The sequence below is a fragment of the Jaculus jaculus genome, chromosome X (genome assembly GCF_020740685.1).
Source record: "Jaculus jaculus isolate mJacJac1 chromosome X, mJacJac1.mat.Y.cur, whole genome shotgun sequence".
Classification (NCBI taxonomy): domain Eukaryota; kingdom Metazoa; phylum Chordata; class Mammalia; order Rodentia; family Dipodidae; genus Jaculus; species Jaculus jaculus.
The window spans coordinates 72,557,903-72,577,386 of record NC_059125.1 but is presented as its reverse complement, the minus strand read 5'-3'; the positions used below and the strand labels follow the sequence as shown (position 1 = coordinate 72,577,386).

The 19,484-nt window shown below is 35.2% G+C and overlaps 1 protein-coding gene across 1 annotated transcript in view; it reads right to left on the bottom strand.

The window, feature by feature from the left end:
- LOC101604224 (sodium/hydrogen exchanger 2-like) overlaps window positions 1-19,484 on the bottom strand; it is a 132,616-nt gene that overhangs the window by 60,401 nt on the left and 52,731 nt on the right. Inside the window, exons 7-9 of the mRNA XM_004669608.2 lie at window positions 18,975-19,045; window positions 15,981-16,145; window positions 8,760-8,871 (exon numbers count right to left, since the gene is read on the bottom strand). Of these exons, the coding sequence (XP_004669665.2) occupies window positions 8,760-8,871; window positions 15,981-16,145; window positions 18,975-19,045 (348 nt within the window). The remainder of the gene's footprint in view (window positions 1-8,759; window positions 8,872-15,980; window positions 16,146-18,974; window positions 19,046-19,484) is intronic.

The window sequence follows — 19,484 nt, the reverse complement described above, 5'->3', positions numbered from 1 at the left end:
CGGCCACACCAACTTGAGCCAACAGCGGGACCCAAGCAGGAGCAGAGTTCGGGGGCAACATCAGCAGCTCCGGCACTGGTAACAGTGGCCACAGCAGTAGCAGATCCAGTAGCAGCAGCAGCGGCAGACCCAGCAGCAGCAGACCCAGGAGCGACAGCAGCAGCAGATCCTGCAGCAGCAGCTTCAGTGGCAGCAGCAGCAGTGAACCCTGAAGCAGCAGCTTCAGCAGCAGTGGTGGCTCCAGTAGAGGCAGCTACAGCAGCAGCAGTGGATCCAGCAGCAGCAGCTTCAGCAGCAGCGGCTACAGACCCAGCAGCGGCAGCTTTAGCAGCAGCAGTTCCAGCAGCAGGGATGCTGATCTGCAGGGCCACACTGGCCAGGCTCGGTTTGCCCCACAGGAAAAGCCAGTGCCCAGCTCCAGAAAACAGAAAGGCAGGCCAACGACACAGGCAGCAACTTGACTGACACCAAAATCATCCAAGGTAACTGGGATTGCACCAGGGAAGGGTCTCACTTGGTCACAAGCTGACTTGGATCCCTTAACAGACCAGAAATATTAACCTCTTGTTGATAGATGATCTCATTGTTATAATAACTACTCTTGCATACATACTTGGGGCTGTTTTTGATTGAATGTGTACAGTGTTTAGTTAACTTTTAGAATCTACCAGTATGTTATTCCACTCAGCCTACTTGAATATTCCCATAGCAGGGAAACTCATCCCCTTGGAACACCTTTGTAGATACTCTGAGAGTCTTAACAGCCACACCTAACACCTTAAGCTCCTATCCTGAAAATATATAACATCAAATGAATTGATACAGCTAAGAATACCCAGCTAGCTAGAAAATCCAAGTATTAATTTAATCCAAGATGCAAAAATATATACATTATAACACAAGAAACACTAAAGAGCAAGATGATATAAATCCACCTAAAAGCATTAATGCATCAGAAATGTCCTCCAGTGAGAATGAGTTAGAGGAAATGCCTGAGAAAGATTTCAAAAGAATGATTGTAAATATGTTCAAAGAGGTCAAACAAGAAAACAAAAGAATTAAAGAAGAAATCAAAGAGGAAAACAAAGAGGAAATCAAAGGAATCAAAGAAGATACAGGACACAGGCAATACAAGACATAAATAAGGAAATAGAAATAATAAAGAAAAACCAGTCAGAATTACTAGCAATGAAGAACACAGTTAATGAAATAAAAAATGCTGTAGAAAATCTCACCAGTAGGATGGATGAGGGAGAGGACAGAATATCTAAGGTACAAGACCAGGTGGTAGATCTAATACAGTCCACCAAAGAGAAAGACAAACTTATAGAAAAGTATGAGTGGGAATTTCAAGATATTCAGGACACTATGAAAAGATCAAATATAAGAATTCAGGGCATAGTAGAAGGAGAAGAATTCCACTCCAAAGGCATAGTAGGCGTCTTCAACAAAATCATAGAAGAAAACTTCCCCCAAATTGGGAAAGAGGTGCCAATGCAGATACAGGAAGCCTTTAGAACCCCAGCCAGACAAAACCCAGAAAGAACCTCTCCTCACCATATTATAATCAAACTTCCAAACACACAAACCAAAGCAAAAATATTGAAAGCACTTAGAGAGAAAAATCAAGTTACCTACAAAGGCAAGCCCATCAGGATTACAGCAGATTACGCAACACAAACTTTAAAAGCCAGAAGGGCTTAGAGTGATATATTCCAAGTTCTGAAAGATAACAACTTTCAGCCAAGGTTACTTTATCCTGCAAAAGCTATCCATTCAAATAGATGGAGAAATAAGGACATTCCATGACAAAAGCAGGTTAAAGGAGTATTTGAAGACAAAACCAGCTCTACAGAAAATATTTGATAGAATCCTTCATGCTGAAGAAAAGGAAAAGCACACATATAAGAAACCTAGAAAAAACACGCAATACTCAAATACTAGTTAACACAAGAGAGCCCAGGTAGAACCGGAACCACAAAAATAAAAATGGCAAACATAAATACACACCATTCAATAATATCTCTTAATATCAATGGCCTCAACAAAATATTGGCAAACAGAATACAAGAGTATATCAAAAAGATCATTCACCCTGACCAAGAAGGCTTTATCCCGGAGATGCAGGGATGGTTCAACATACCCAAATCTATAAATGTAATACATTATATAAACGGATTGAAGGACAAAAATCACATGATCATCTCATTACACGCAGAGAAAGCATTTGACAAAATCCAACATCCCTTCATGATAAAAGTCCTACAGAGACTGGGAATAGAAGAAGCATATCTCAATATAATAAAGGCTATTTATGACAAGCCTACAGCCAACATATTACTAAATGGGGGAAAACTGAAAGCTTTTCCACTAAAATCAGGAACAAGACAAGGGTGTCCACTGTCCCCACTTTCATTTAATATAGTTTTGGAAGTCTTAGCCATAGCAATACGGCAAGAGACACACATAAAAAGGATAAAAATTGGAAAGGAAGAGATCAAGTTATCATTATTTGCAGATGACATGATTCTATACATAAATGACCCTAAAGATTCTACTAGCAAACTGTTAGAGCTGATCAAAACCTACAGCCATGTAGCAGGATACAAAATAAATACACAGAAATCAGTAGCCTTCATATATGCTAACAACAAACACACAGAGGATGAAATCAGAGAATCACTCCCATTCACAATTGCATCAAAAAAATAAATAAATAAAGTACTTTGGAATAAACCTAACCAAGGAAGTAAAGAATCTCTACAATGAGAATTTTAAAACACTCAAGTGAGAAATTGCAGAAGACACTAGAAAGTGGAGAAACATCCCTTGTTCCTGGATTGGAAAAATCAATATTGTGAAAATGGCAATCTTACCAAAAGCAATCTACACATTTAATGCAATCTCTATCAAAATTCCAAAGGCATTCTTCATGGAAATAGAAAAAAACAATCCAAAAATTCATTTGGAATCACAAAAAACTTCGAATATCTAAAATAATACTGAGTAACAAAAATAATGCTGGTGGTATCACCATACCTGATTTTAACCTATACTACAGAGCCATAGTAACAAAAATAGTGTAGTACTGGCACAAAAACAGACATGTAGATCAATGGAACAGAATACAGGACCCAGATGTAAGCCCAAGTAGCTATAGCCACCTGATATTCGATTTTAAAAAAGCCAAAAATACTTATTGGAGAAAAGACAGCCTCTTCAGCATATGATGTTAGGAAAACTGGATATATATCTGCAGAAGGATGAAAATAGATTCTTCTCTCTTGCCATGCACATGAATTAAGTCCAAATGGATTAAAGACCTTAACATCAGACCTGAAGCTCTGAAACTGCTAGAGGAAAATGTAGAGGAAACCCTTCAACATATTGGTCTTGGCAAAGACTTTCTGAATACAACCCCAATTGCTCAGGCAATAAAACCACAGATTAATAACTGGGACCTCATGAAATTACAAAGATTTTGCACTGCAACGGACACAGTGAAAAAAGCAAAGAGGCAACCTACAGAATGGGAAAAAATCTTTGCCAGCTATATATCTGATAGAGGATTAATATCTAGGATATACAAAGAACTCAAAAAGTTAAATAATAAGGAATCAAACAAGCCAATCAAAAAATGGGCTATGGAACTAAATAGAGCATTCTCAAAGGAAGAAATAAGAATGGCATATAAGCATCTAAAAAAATTGTTCTATGTCACTAGTCATCAGGGAAATGCAGATTAAAACTACATTGAGATTCCATCTCATTCCTGTCAGATTGGCCACCATCATGAAAACAAATGATCATAAATGTTGGCGGGGATGTGGAAAAACAGGGACCCTTCTACACTTCTGGTGGGACTGCAATCTGGTCCAGCCATTGTCGAAGTCAGTGTTGAGGTTCCTAAAACAGCAAAGGATTGATCTACTATATGACCCAGCTATAGCACTCCTAGGCATATATCCAAAGGACTCATCTCATTTCCTTAGAAGTACGTGCTCAACCATGTTTATTGCTGCTCAATTTATAATAGCTGGGAAATGGAACCAGCCTAGATGTCCCTCAACTGATGAGTGGATAATGAAGATGTGGCACATTTATACAATGGAGTTCTACTCAGCGGTAAAGAAAAATGAAGTTATGAAATTTGCAGAAAAATTGATGGACCTGGAAAAGATTATCCTAAGTGAGGTAACCCTGGCCCAGAAAGCCAAGCGCCACATATTCTCTCTCATATGTGGACCCTAGCTACAGATGATTGGGCTTGTGCGTGAGAAGGAAAATACTTAGTAGCAGAGGCCAGTGAGTTTAAAAGGAGACATACAGGGAAGAGAAAGGAAGGAAGGAGGGTACTACTTGGCATTTATCTTGCATGACCATGAACTGACCGTCATGGAGAATAAGATCAATGCCCTCATTAAAGCAGACAGTGTAAATGTTTAACCTTTTTGGCCTGGCTTGTTTGCAAAAGTTCTGGCCAATATCAACATCGGGAGCCTCATGATTTAATAAAGTTATATTTTTCTACCAGGGATCAATGATTTTTCAATTTTATAAGTTTTGTTATACCTACCACACCTAATATGCCCTGCCCCTGCCACCAATGCTGCCTCAGCTGAGGAGAAGAAAGTGGAAACTAAGAAAGAGAAGGCTGATGATGACATGGGCTTTGGTCTTTTTGACTAAAGCTCTTGTAACACACCTAATAAAAAGAATTCCTCTTGGTCAAGCAGGAGCAGTTAAGGCATTTGCCTGCAAAGCTACAGGACCCTGGTTCAATTCCCCAGGACCCACGTAAGCCAGATGCACAAGGGAGCACACGTGTCTGGAGTTCGTTTGCAGTGCCTGGAAGCACTGCTTTGCCCATTCTCTCTCTTTCTCTCTCTCTTTTACACATACATACATACATACATAAATAAATAAATAAATAAATAAATAAATAAATAAAATATATTTTAAAATTCTTGTTGTTCATAAAAAAGAATATATAAATTTTCCCTCCATCAAATTATCTTACTAAAATTAATAAAATTTAATGTAATTAAGGTTGTAAATATACTGTCTTAACAGAAATTGGGATAGTAGCAGGATGTGCTAAATTACAGAAGTATTCAATCAGCCATATCTACATATTTAAGAGTTTCTATAAGGCAGTTTATCTCCTTTCTACTACTAAATAATGGTGTAAAGTAAACCTGCTAAAGATTTAAATGATCAACGTAAATCCATTAATTTTGAGTCTTGCTTCAAAGATAACTACAATAAGGCATATTTTTTTTAAAACAAGAGAAAGGTGAACATTAATTGTTTATTGTGTGCTAAGAAGAAAATGTTAATTTGGGGATGTGATGTTACCATTATTACAATTTATCTATTAGCATATGTGATGGTTAAGCACTGGCTATCAACTTGACAGGATTTATGATTTCTGGTCATGTCAGTAATAGATTTTCTAGATTACTGTGTTGATTTGAATCAGATGTCCCCCATAAACTCATGTTTGGTACCCATCTGATGGCATTTTGGGAGGTGGAATCTTCCTGGAGGAGGTATGTTGATGGGAGTGGGCTATAAGGTATTATTGTTCAGCTTCTCCTTGCCAGAGTTCAGCTACTTTCTTGTTGCTATTTTCCACCTGCTGTGGCAAAACTGATGTCCAGCCTCTACCTGTGGCATGCCTTTCACTATCATCATAAATTTTCCCCTTGAAACTGTAAGCCAAAAAAAAAAAAAAAAAAAAAACCTTTCCTCTGATAAGCTGCTGCTTTCGGTTGGGTGTTACGACTCGGCAAAATGAGAAGGTAAATATAGCAATTAGGTTAGTTGAGGTGGGAGAACAAATTTGTGGAGTTATACGGTATGAGGAAACTGGAATATATAAAAAGAAGAACACTAGCTGGTTACCAGCATTCATCACTCTCTTTACTTACTACATGTCGATAATAATGATCTGACATTGATTTCCTGACCTTGCCAAACATACCCAACCATTATGGACCCTAACCTCTGGAAATATAACTCTTTCTTTCCATAAACTGCTTCTGATTGGGTATTTTTTCCCAGCAAAGAGAAAACCACTGATAATGAATACATAATAAAGTATTTGAAGATAAAATAATTTGACTGGTATTTATTTTAAAGTCATTTTAGAAAAAGAAATAAGTGGGAATGGGGAATAGATAATCTCAAAATGACAAAGAGTTAATTCGTAACGATTCATTGAATCTTTGAAATTTTATGTCTTAGAAAATAAAGATAAAAATTTAAATGAACTATTGTTCTAATATGTTCAAGTAGAATATAAAGTTCCCTTGCCTAGTTCTTATGAAAGGCTTAGGGAAGTATTTTAACTGTAGAAAAATGATGTAGTTGATAATTAATTGTCATGTCATGTTATAATTTCTCTTAATTAGGATTACAGATATAATTATGAATTATTAAGTGTACACCCTTGAAAATTTATATAATTTTATTAAACCTATATTATTTTTAGTGTTTTATTGGAAGTCATGATGATATGAACTACATAAAGGTATAATGAAGTATAATTTAAATAATACTTATAAAGTGATATTATAGTTCATTGCATATAATAATTTTCCAATAAAAGCTAATTGTTGGACTGGAAAGATGCCATGGCAGTTAAGGAACACATCCCTGCAAAGCAAAGGGACCCAGGTTCAAGTCTCCAGGTCTCAAATTGCTAGATGCACATGGTGGTACATGTGTCTGGAGTTCGTTTGCAGTGGCTGGAGGTCCTAGCACCCCCATTCTCTCATTCCAATAAATAAATATATCAAAAAAAGCTAATTGCTCTTATTAATTTGCAGTGCCAGGCACCATCTTAAAAGAAGAGAAAATTTCCCAAATCACTATTTTAAAATATAGAATTCTAGAGCTTGATATGATTTGCAGAAATCATGTAGTAAATAGTTTGAAGTCTAAGCTACTACAATTTCTATTCATCTCACAATACAGAATATGCAGATGTCATGGACATTGTTTTAGAAATATTTTTAATCATTAATTTGCAAGCAGAGAGAAATAGAGAGAAGACAGACAGAGAGAATGGGTGCACCAGCTTCCAGCTATTGAAAATGAACTCTGGATGCATGTACCACTTTGTCAATCTGGTTTTATGTAGGTGCTGGGGAATGGAACCTGGATGGTGAGGCTTTAAAGGCACCTTAACTGCTGAACTATTGTTCCAGCCCCTCACAGACCTATTTTTATCATATTTGAGTACTTTTTCTCAGTTTTCTCTCCATATTGTTTCTTTTACACACACACACACACACACACACACACACACTTTTATAAAACAGATAAACTATAAAAGACTCTAACTTAATGAAAAATATAGACATACTACCTAATAGCACTTGGAATATTACAATTCCTTCATATACTAATACAAGAGTTAGTGTTTATAAACATATAACTTAGAAAATAAATATATGACATTGTCATATCCATTGGAAAAATAATTTGTGTTTTATATACATTGACACAAAAAGAATAATATACGATTATTTATATCCCATATTTTTGTTCATGAAAGCAAACTGAGTTTCAAATTTATTCATGTCTATTCTCCAAGCTTTTCCATGACACTCTGAGCCTGTTATCTAACATACTACCCAAACAGAAGTTTTTACATTTAACTGGTGTTTCCATAACATTTATTAATGCATAAGGTACAAAATGCACAAAGGCAGCTAATGTCTTAAAGGTACAAGTTTGGGGCTCTGGAAGTGGCTTGGCAGTTAAAAGTATTTGCTTGGGAAGTCTGATGACCTACGTTGAATTCCCCAGTACCTATGCTAAAGCCAGATGCACAAAGAGACACTACTTCACCAATTCTCTTCCTCCTTTCCTGTCTCACTCCATATGTTTCTTAAATAAATTAATAAATACAAGTCTAAATTAAGTTTTCTAAAAATAAAAATTTTAGTTTCAAAATGAGACTGTAGCTTACCCACTGTCACACAATATTTTTCCCAATGAAGGTAGAAAGAGTAAAAAATTCTAGATTTATAAATGAACAAAGAAATGCTATCTAAAATTCAATATTAAATTTATTAGGTGTGGTAGGTATAACAAAACTTATAAAATTGAAAATTCATTGATCCCTGGTAGAAAAATATAACTTTAATATTAAATCATCTTATTTCTGTAATATGCTAACTAAAATAGGCTTTATTGTAGAAAATTGAATACTTTTAAAAATGCCATTGGGCTGGAGAGACGGCTTAGCGGTTAAGCGCTTGCCTGTGAAGCCTAAGGACCCCGGTTCAAGGCTCGATTCCCCAGGTCCCACGTTAGCCAGATGCACAAGGGGGCACACGTGTCTGGAGTTCGTTTGCAGAGGCTGGAAGCCCTGGCGCGCCCATTCTCTCTCTCTCCTCCTATCTGTCTTTCTCTCTGTGTCTGTCGCTCTCAAATAAATAAATAAAAATTTTAAAAAAAAGATGCAGGCATATGCCTTATCTTTAAAAAAAGAAAAAGAAAAAAATGCCATCACTTTTCATGACCTTTGACATTATGTACTAACAGTTAATGAGAAATCATTAAAGCACTTTCCCTTGAGTCACATGTCTGAATGTGATTTCTACACTCACTTTCATTTCATTCACATGCCAAAAAAGTTTCTGTGACATGTCTGTGCCAAAGTTCATTCAGAACCATCAAAAAGAATGGTTGCTAGATTTATTTCATTTCTGTTGTAAAGTAGTATTTACTCTAAAAAATCTTACCATTCTTCTGATTTTATAAAGGTTTGCAGTTAGTATGTCTTGAATATTAGCCATAAGATCTTGATTCTGAGGAACAGGGGATGAAACTGATCCTGTTGTTTCATTACTATGTCTAGAAAGAAAATATTTATGTTACATATATATTTTTAACACATAAATACAAATAAAATGAACACATCATAAGAGGTGAGCTATCAATAAATACATGCTTTGCAACAAAACTTTGAGATGCTAATTGAAGATGACTTGGAAATAAAATGGGAAAAACACATTTAAAATAGAAATCAGAGGGACTAGATAGATGGCTTAAGGTTTAAGGCACTTATCTGCAGAGACAAAGCACCATGTTTCAATTCTGCAGGAACCATGTAAGCTAGATGCACAAGGGGGTACGTGTGTCTGGATTTTATTTGTAGTGGCTGTAAACCCTGGAACACCCATTCCCTCTCTTTCTCTCTCTCTCTCTCTCTCTCTCTCTCTCTCTCTCTCTCTCTCTCTCTCTCTATTTCTCTCTCAAATAAAAAATAAATACTTTAATAAATAGAAATTTTGGACTGGAGAGATGACTCAGTGGGTAAAAGTTTCTCATGCAGCCATAAGGACCCAAATTCTTATCTCTAGAACCCATGTAAAATGCTGAGTGTGGTGGTTAAGACAGGAACACCCTCAGAGTTTGCTGGCTAGCTTGCCTATCCCAACTGATAAGCTCTGCATTCCATGAGAAACCCCATCTCAATAAATAAGATGAACAGTGATCAAGTTAGACACCTGAGGTCAAGCTTTAGCTTCTGAATGAACATATACTCACATAAATCCACCAACACACATACACATACCCATGTAAAAAAAAGGCAAAAATAAATTGGGTGGTCATGCTGCTGTGTGCCTGAAATTTCATACAGAATAATTAAGAGCCAAGATCATCATGGGCCACATGGCAAAGATGTCTTTAGTATGTGTGTGTATAAATGCTAATATGTGTGTGTATGTGTATGTGTGTATGATGTGAGTATGGAGGCCAGAAGTCAGCTTTGTGAATCTTCTTCAGTGGCTCTCCATTGATGGGAAGTGGAGATAGTTCTTTGGGACAAGATGGCTAGCTAGACTAGCTAAATTGGTGAGCTCTGTGTTTTTTAAGAGACCATATTTAGTATTAAAATGGAGAGCATTCAGCCTTTGGCATTAGACTTAACTTGATTGAAGAAAACATTAGAATCCTCCAAAGAGATATGAATAACGAGAAGGTAAGTCAAGAAATGGAAGATTTCAATAACTGGTTAATTAAGCTTAATGAAGACTTTAGCAAATGCAAGAATGAATTCTAGGAAGGATCAAGAAAATTAGAACTCAAATGGAAATCGTACATAAAAATAAGAGAGATGAACATGATACAAAATAACACAACAGAAAACAAAAATCAAACAGAAATTATAAAAAACTCTCTAGAACCCCTCACCAAAAGAGTTACTCATGTGGAAGACAGTACCTCTGACCTGGAAGATAAGGCAGAAGAAATTGATTGGGAGGTCAAAAACATTGCTAAGTTCAAAAAAATCAAGTAAACAGATTATGAGGCAACTGTGGGACACCCTAAAACATCCAAACATCTGGATCATGGGCATACCAGAAGGAGAGTAAGCCCAGACCAGTGGCATAGAGAACATACTCAACAAAATTATTGAAGAAAATTTTCTGAATCTTGTAAAAGAGAAGCCCATCCATATATAAGAAGCCTACAGAATAGAAAACAGGCAGGACCAAAGAAGAAACTCTCCAAGATACATCGTAGTTAAAACTCTTAACAACGAAAACAAAGAGAGGGTGTTAAAAGCAGCAAGAGCAAGAGCAAGAGAGAAGCAACATATCCTGGCAATCCCATCAGAATTACATCAGATCTCTGCATGGAATCCCTGAGAGCCAGAATGGCGTGTAATGGAACACTACACTGTCTGAAAAGTGATGGCTTCCAACCCAAGGTACCCAGAAAAATTATCCCTCATGATAGATTGTGAAAGGAAACTTTCTGTAAAAACAGTCAACTCTATGATTACATGAACACAAAGCCAAACCTACAGAGAATACTTGAGGGAATACTCCACACAGAACAGTCAGACAACCAATCTCAAGAGCCAACAAGAAGATCATTATAGCCAAAATAAACCAAGTCCAAAACAGTACATTACAAAAGAAAGTACCAAACCACATAAAACACCTCATTATTGCAAGATGAATTCAAACATGACAGTAATAACCTTAAATATTAATGGTGTTAACTCATCCATTAAAAGACACAGGTTATCAGGATGGATCAAAAAACTGGACCTTTCCATGTGCTGTCTTCAAAAAACCCACCTCACCACTAAAGATAAACACCTCCTCAGGGCAAAAGGGTGTAAAATGATATTCCAAGAAAATGAAAATAAAAAAGGGGGCATTGCTATATTAGTATCTGATAAAATAGACTTCAAACCAAAAGTAATCTAAAAAAACAAAGAAGGCCACTTCTTACTCATCAACGGAATGATTCAACATGAGCACATCACAATCATAAATATATATGCACCAAACACAAGGGCACCACAGTTTATCAAACAAAATCTACTCAACAATATAACAGGAATAAACACCAACACCATCATAGTCAAATACTTCAATACTCCACTATCATGAATAGATAGATCATCCAAGCAGAAAATCTGCAGGGAAATAACAGCTCAACAACATCATAGATGAACTAGACCTAACAGATATCTACAGAACTTTCCACCCCAACTCTACAGAATATACATTCTTCTCAGCATTGCACAGAACCTTCTCCAAAATTGGCCATATATTAGGCCATAAAGAATGCCGCCATAAAGTCAGGAAAACTAAAGAATCTTCCTGCATCATTTCAGATCACAATTCTTTAAAACTAAAAATTACAACAAGAGGCACATCAAGAACTTCACCAGCTCCTGGGGACTACACAACACACTTTTAAACAATGAATGGGTTATGGAAGAAATCAAAAAATATATTGTAAAATAAAACACAACTTACAAACACTTATGGTACTCAATGAAGGCAGTCATAAGTCATTAGAAAGAGAGAAAGATCCCCAATTAAAAACCCAGCTGGCCACCTAAAGGCACTGAAAAAACAAGAAAAATCCAACCCAAAGAGCTCCAGATGGAAAGAAATAATCAAGATTAGAGCAATAATTAATGAATTAGAAACTAAAAAACAAATTTTTAAAAATTGATGAAATGAAGAGCTGGTTCTTTGAAAAAACAAATAAGATTGACAAACCCCTGGGTAAACTGATCAAAAAAAAATAAAAAAAGAAGTCTCAAATTAACAAAATCAGAAGAGAAAAAGGAGATATCACAACAGACATCAATGAAATTGGAGGAATCATCAGGGCATACTTCCAAAACCTCTGCTCCACAAAATTAAATAATCTGGAATAAACAGATGAATTCTTAGATACATACCACATACCAAAACTAAAATTCAGAGCAGATTAATCTCCTAAACAAGCCTATCACATCCATGGATATTGAAAAGGTAATCAAAAACCTCCTCAAAAAGAAAAGTCCAGGACCAGATGGCTTCTCAGCTGAATTCTATGAAACTTTCATAGAAGAAATTAAACCAATTTTCTCTAAAATTATTACACATTATCAGAGACCAGGAAATCTTCCCCGACTTCTTTGGGGAAGCTAGTATTACCCTAATACCAAAACCAGACCGAGATGCAACAAGGAAATAAAATTATAGGCCTATATCTCTAATTAACTTAGATGCAAAGATTCTGAACAAAATCTTTGCAAACAAAATTCAATACCTCACCAAAAGCATTGCCCAACTGGATCAAGTAGCCTTCATCCCAGGGATGCAGGGATAGTTTAACATATGGAAATCTGTCAACATAATAAACCTCATAAATAAACTGAACCATAAGAACCACATGATCATCTCAATTGATGCACAGAAGACCTTCAACAAAATTCAACATCATTTCATGATCAAAGCACTGGAAAGAATAGGCATGGAGGGTTTATATATCAACACAATAAAGGCTATATATAAAGCTCCCAAAGCCCAAATAATACTTAATAAGGAAAAACTCAAGGAGTTTCCATTGAGATAGGAAACAAAAAAGGGGTGCCCACTCTCACCAATGCTATTCAACATAGTACTAGAAGTACTAGCCCAAGCAATAAAACAGGATAAAGAATTAGAGATTCAAACTGGAAAGTAAGAACTCAAGTTAGCCCTATTTGCAGATGACATGATCCTTTGTATAAGTTAACCAAAAGACTCCATCTCAAAACTTTGAAATGTGATAAATTCCTTCAGCAAACTGGCAGGATACAAAATCAATGCACAAAATAAGTAGTTTTTCTATATTCATAGGAAAAATATACAAAGAAAGAAATCGGGGAGGCTGTTGCATTTTCAGTAGCAAAAAATAAATTAAATACTTGGAATAATACTAACAAAGGATATGAAAGAACTATATAATGAAAACATAAAAACACTCAAGAAAGAAATGGAGGAAGACTTGAGAAGATGGAAAGACCTCCCATGCTGTTGTATAGGTAGAAGTAATATTGTGAAAATGGCAATTCTACCAAAAGCAATATACAGATTTAATTCAATACCAATAAAAATACCAGCATCATTCTTCACAGAGATGGAAAAAAGTCTCAAAATTCGTATGGAATGGCAGAAGACCTCAAATATCCAAACATATCTGCAGCAAAAGAAACACCTCTGGTGGTATCAACATACCTGATCTAAAACTATGTTACAAAGCCATACTGAAGAAAACAGCATGGTAATGAAATAAAAACAGAAACATAGACTAATTGAACAAAACTGAAGACCCTGACCTTAGGGCAAGCAACTACAGCTGCTTCATCTTTGGCAAAGACTCCAATAATGTAGACTGGAGAAAAGACAGTATCTTCAAAAAACGGTGTTGGACAAATTGGATGACAATATGTAGAAAAATAAAATGAGACCCATTCATTTTATCATACACAGAAATCAAGTCTAAATGGATTAAGACCTCAGTATAAGACCAGAAACCTGTCAACCACATAAGGTGTCTTCAGCAGTAGGGTCTTACTACTAACCTTTGGTGGGTTATCAAGTACTTGGACAAAAATCTGTCTGTATTTTAGGAAACCTTGTAGGTCTCTCTGATCAAAAGCTCACTGTGGATGATAGCCCCATGCTGTTACTGGGAGTTACAGGACAGTGCCTACTAAGAAAATGAGGAAAAACATAACTAATATACAAGAGTTAGAGAGAAGGGGGGGGGAGGTGGAGAGGGAGGGAGGGTAGATGTAGCCTTGGTCCTACCCTCTCCAGTATTTTGTGGTTCAGGTGTTCCCTGTAAGGGCCTGATGAAGGTTCAGCTATTTGGTCTGCATTTTAGGAAGTAGAATTTTATGGTGCCATTGCCATTTGGGTCTTGATTTATGTTTCCCACCCCTTTGATGACCTCCCCTCCCTCCCCATCCATCCTAGTGTCTAGTGCAGGAGATGCTTGCTGGGTATGTAACATATCTTGGGTAGATTCAGGTTAGGTGCTGTAGATGAGTGAGAATATGTGGCGACTTTTTTTTTTTTTTTTCTGTGATTGGGTAAGTTCACTGAGAATGATCTGTTCCAGGTTCAACATTTTTCCTCAAAGTTTATTGTGTCATTTTTTCTTACTGCTGTATAGAATTCCATTGTGTAGATGTACCACATCTTAGTTATCAATTCTTCTAGTGATGGACATCTGGGTTGTTTGTTTAGAACTCCTGAAAGAGTCTCAATCTTGAATTAAAGATACCTTTTGTTTATTTTACCATATGTTCTACTTACTTTCCATTTTTATAACTTCCTTCCTATATACTTTTGTATATCTTCTCCTTACACTAGCCTGTATATATTATCCAAATATAGATAATACAAAATCAAATAATCTCAGTACCTGGAATAAAATGGCACTATAACTTTTTCCAGAGTTTCTAAACACAGTCTTGAATACAAGTATATAAATCATATTTCAATTTGTATGTGGCCCTTCTCTCAGAAAATTTTTTCTCGAAAAAAATCATCCTATCCTTTCTATTTTTCAAAATTTTCATTATCAACAATGTACTCCAGATAAATTACCATATTGATAATTACTTCATATATCTGCACAATTTTCAAGGCTGTATGTGTTCCAGACAATTACTTCTACACAGGTGTTGTATTTCTAGAGAAATGAGCTATCCCTGGATAAATCAAGCACTGATTAGTTAAGAAACTTGTATACAGTGCAAAGTTAGGTAATTCATCCTGGGTTAAATAGGCAACTGCAATGATTGCATACCATAAAATGGATTATACTTAAGGGGATAAAATAATTTTAATGAATTTAATCAAACAAATCCCACCCAAAATCATATTATTATGCAAAATCTAGCAAGTTCAAATGCCATACACAGGGAATATTTACAATATTTATATTTTTCTATTACGTTTCCTTTTTTGTACTCTCTCTTTTCAGGGCCTCTTACCTTTGTCCTCATGGTTGCCTACAGACCTATGAAGGCCTCAACTTAGTTTTTTCTATTTATTCTCCCCATCAAAAATAAACACATTTTAAAAATTAATTACATTCTTAATCATTGAAATCCAAAAATAAATTATTTTTTAACTTAAATCAGTAACATAAACACAAAAAGATATCTTTTTCTTGGGTGATATTATTCTTTTTTAAGTTTGTTTTTATTTTATTTATTTCACAGAGAGCAAAAGAAAGAGACATAGACAGATAAAGAGAGAATGGGTGTGTCAGGGCCATCAGCAGCTGTAAACAAACTCCAGATGCATGCAGCACCTTGTGCATCTGGCTTACGTGGGTCCTGGGGAATTGTACTGGTGTCCTTTGGCTTTTCAAGCAAGTGCCTTAACCACTAATCCATCCCTCCAGCCCTTGGGTGATAGTATTCTTGAACCTATGTAAACTAAAATTTTTAGATACAAAAACATTTATTTCATTAATCTCTGTTTTCTATTCCACACTAAACAATGCATCCTGTGGTACTCAACAAATATTACTAATTATGACTTCTCTCTATAATTTTCAAGGAATTAATACAAGGAAAAGGAAACTATAGCTTGAAATAAATGCACAGTATATTTCTGTGATATGTAATTTAAAAGATTAAACTTATTTTACAAACTTACATTAAAGATACACTAGATGGCGTGTGTACTAACTGGCCTGTTTCTGCCAGCTCAATGGCATGTTTTCTTTCCAGCTTTTCATAAAGAAGCACAATACTTGATTTGGGCTGGTCATATTCTCGGAGCAAAATTTTCTGTAGATATCTGCCATTGAAATATTCCAATCTGTTTTTAGGAAGCAAAAATATACAAATGAATTAAAAGAATTTAATATTTTTCAGGACTTTTACACTCTAGTCAAAAGGCCCTAGAAATTATTCCCCTATTGCCTGTTTCAAATTTATCTTACATAAATAGAAATTGAATATATGGTAGAACAAGAGCAAATCTCACAATAAAGTCCAATTTAATTTTAAATATGTGCTAATGAAGAAATAATTTTAACCCAATAGAGTCAACCAGGCCAAGGGAAAACCAACCATAAAGAAAACAAACTTTTGATTAATGACAGAAATGGCCACACAGGATTTACAATCTGGAGAAGGCATGAAAGAAAAGGGCACTTGGTACAATTTTATTTTCAGAGTGTTGGAAAAGGAAAGGGAATGGGGCAGCTTTCTAAAAGGGTTGTTTAAAGAATATGAATTTAAACTTACAGAAGCAACCTGAAATTAAAGAAAAGTCATGTTAATTTTCAGCTTTACAACTCCTGTGTGAAAATTTTACTAAATATAAGTTTATGGCTAGTAAGTGCACACTTAAAGAACTGCAATGAGCCTGTGGTAATGCCCCTGGCAAAGAATGCTTGCCTTTCAAAAATAAGGACCTGAGATTATTCCCAGCATCCACATAAAAAGCAGGGCATGGGGCTGGAGAGATGGCTTAGCGATTAAGCGCTTGCCTGTGAAGCCTAAGGACCCCGGTTGGAGGCTCGGTTCCCCAGGTCCCACGTTAGCCAGATGCACAAGGGGGCGCACGCGTCTGGAGTTCGTTTGCAGAGGCTGGAAGCCCTGGCGCGCCCATTCTCTCTGTCTCTCTCCCTCTATCTGTCTTTCTCTCTGTGTCTGTCGCTCTCAAATAAATAAATAAATAAAATTTTTTAAAAAAGCAGGGCATGGCAGCACATGTGGAGGGGAATACACAGGAGAATGGCTGGGCCTCCCTGGTTAGCCATTCTAACTCCAAAACAGGGAGTTCCAGGTGAGTGAGAGAATTTCTCAAGGAAATAAGATTAAACATTGTGTTCTGATGTTCTTGAATATGAGATTTTCTTGTGGCAAGGTTCATTTAATAACCTGAAATGGACTTAATGCAGATTGAGTACAAAAAAAAAATCTAATCTTAATTTACAATTTGTTTTTATAAATTTAGAAACACAAATGTATTGGGCTTTCAAGAAATGATGTTATAGGAGATGTTGCTATTTAAATATGAAAGGTAAAATCAAATGGAAGGAAAAGGACAGATTTAAAAAAATCTGTTCAACCATGAAGTTTTCAAGAGTTTGAAAACAAGTCTCAGCATATGAAACATATGTTCCCATAGGAAACTAAGTCATTATCTCAAACTATTATTGAAAAAAATGCACTTGAGTAATAAGTATAAAGCTCTGAGTTCACTTCACAGCCTCTTCCTCTATCGATTTATCTGTCTAATGAATGAATATAGATGCAATTAACATAGCTACTCCTATTTATTGCTCACATCACTTTCCTGTGAGAACATGTGGAGAGCAATTGTATTAGATCCTTATATTTATAACTGTGGTAAAGAAACCAATTCTTTATTTATCAGAGTTTAAAATAAAGTTGTCAAGAAAGGATCCAATATCATAATATCTCTTAATTCTCTTTCCTCTGAATGTATCTTTTTTGTAAGATGGCATAAAAGATTGCTTACAAGTTACCAGTCCTCAGACTTATAGTCAGGTATTTGCTGCTTTAAGTAGATGCAGGATTTTGCAAAATTCCTGTTAGGAATTTATGTTGAAACTGCAGATTTTAATATGTTTTGGTATCAAGGTACTTAGGAGTAAATCCATACTATAAAATAATTCAAACACTTGAATTGTAATATGGAATTAGATTAAACATTAACATAAGAATGGTCCTTTTATTATTAATTTACATTCAGTTATCATCCAAGGTATTATGGATAACCTATTGTGCAAAAATAAGCCTTTTAATGATTTAGTTACGAAACATGAGACAAAGATAGTCTCTGTTTTCTACCATGTATTTTATATTAACTATATATTTATGACAAAATAGAAAATATTATTTAATACAATATAGCTCAGTTAATCAAGTACTGGCATATCATGCACAAGGCCCTGGGCTTAATCCCCAGTATTAAAACAATTAATTAATTAATTAATTAAGGCACTAACATACCCCAGAGTTGCATGTTATTAAGAGAATTACAGTACACTGACATAAAAAGGAATAATTAAAGAATGAGGGGAAAGGTCTTCAAGAAGATAAAATTTAAGCTAAGAAAAATGGCAATTAATACAATTAATACTGGTCATCATAATGTGTGATAGAACATTGCAAGCAGAAGGAACAATATGAACAGATTGGAAGGAAAAATAAGCTTCAAAGAGTATTGTATCTGCAGTGCAAAAAAAAATGACAGTAATACTGTGAGATATTTAGGAAAGTTTTAGCAGTTCCCATATGAGGCAAGTCTTTGTAAACCAAGGTAAAAAAGAAAATGAGCTATTCAAGGGGCAAAATTTTAAAAGGTTAATTGTGATTGTAATGTAATCTAATGCAAAATTCTTTTCTCTAAACCTGCACACAATATATCCCAAAGAAAAGATGCTTTGACAACTTTAAGGAATACTGTTAGTTTTGAAGTTTGAATTTGGTGTCAATCATATATCACCTGGTATGGAAAAGAGAAAGTTAAGCTCTTTGTCATTGTTTTAAACAACCATCTTTATTATTTCATATGGTCGTATAAAGATAAACTATGCCCAACCTCACACAGAAAGAGAAACAAACTTTATATTTTGCACATAACAAAACTATATATTTGGAGAATCCTCACTTGTCTTTCCAATAATATTGTCCCCAGTGTCCTGATATATCTTCTATACCAGCCAGCAAATGATCAAAGAACTGAAACAGAATAAAATATACATATCTAAATATATATTTAATAGTTCTTTATTTTAATTTTTAAAATTAAAACCAATAAATTGTATCCATTATGTTTACTCTCTTTTAGTAAGTAAATAAATGGCATATGTAAACAATTTTGTCAGTTTCTACCAAATAAAAGAATACTGATGAGAAAATGAATTAAAACAAAGTATATTGAAACATGTACAAAAATGCAATAATGAACTCTGTCATTTTATATGCTAACTAAAAAGTACTATTTTTAAAAAGAACCTAACAAAGGCATCTTTGAAATTACTGGTTTAATCTGGATTTCTTATTTGTAAACATTACAAGTACTCTATTTGAGGTGGAAAATGTTAGTATCAATTAGCATCATAAGACAAATGTAATTATCAACCAGACATTTGAGCTTGGAATAAAACAGGAAATAAAA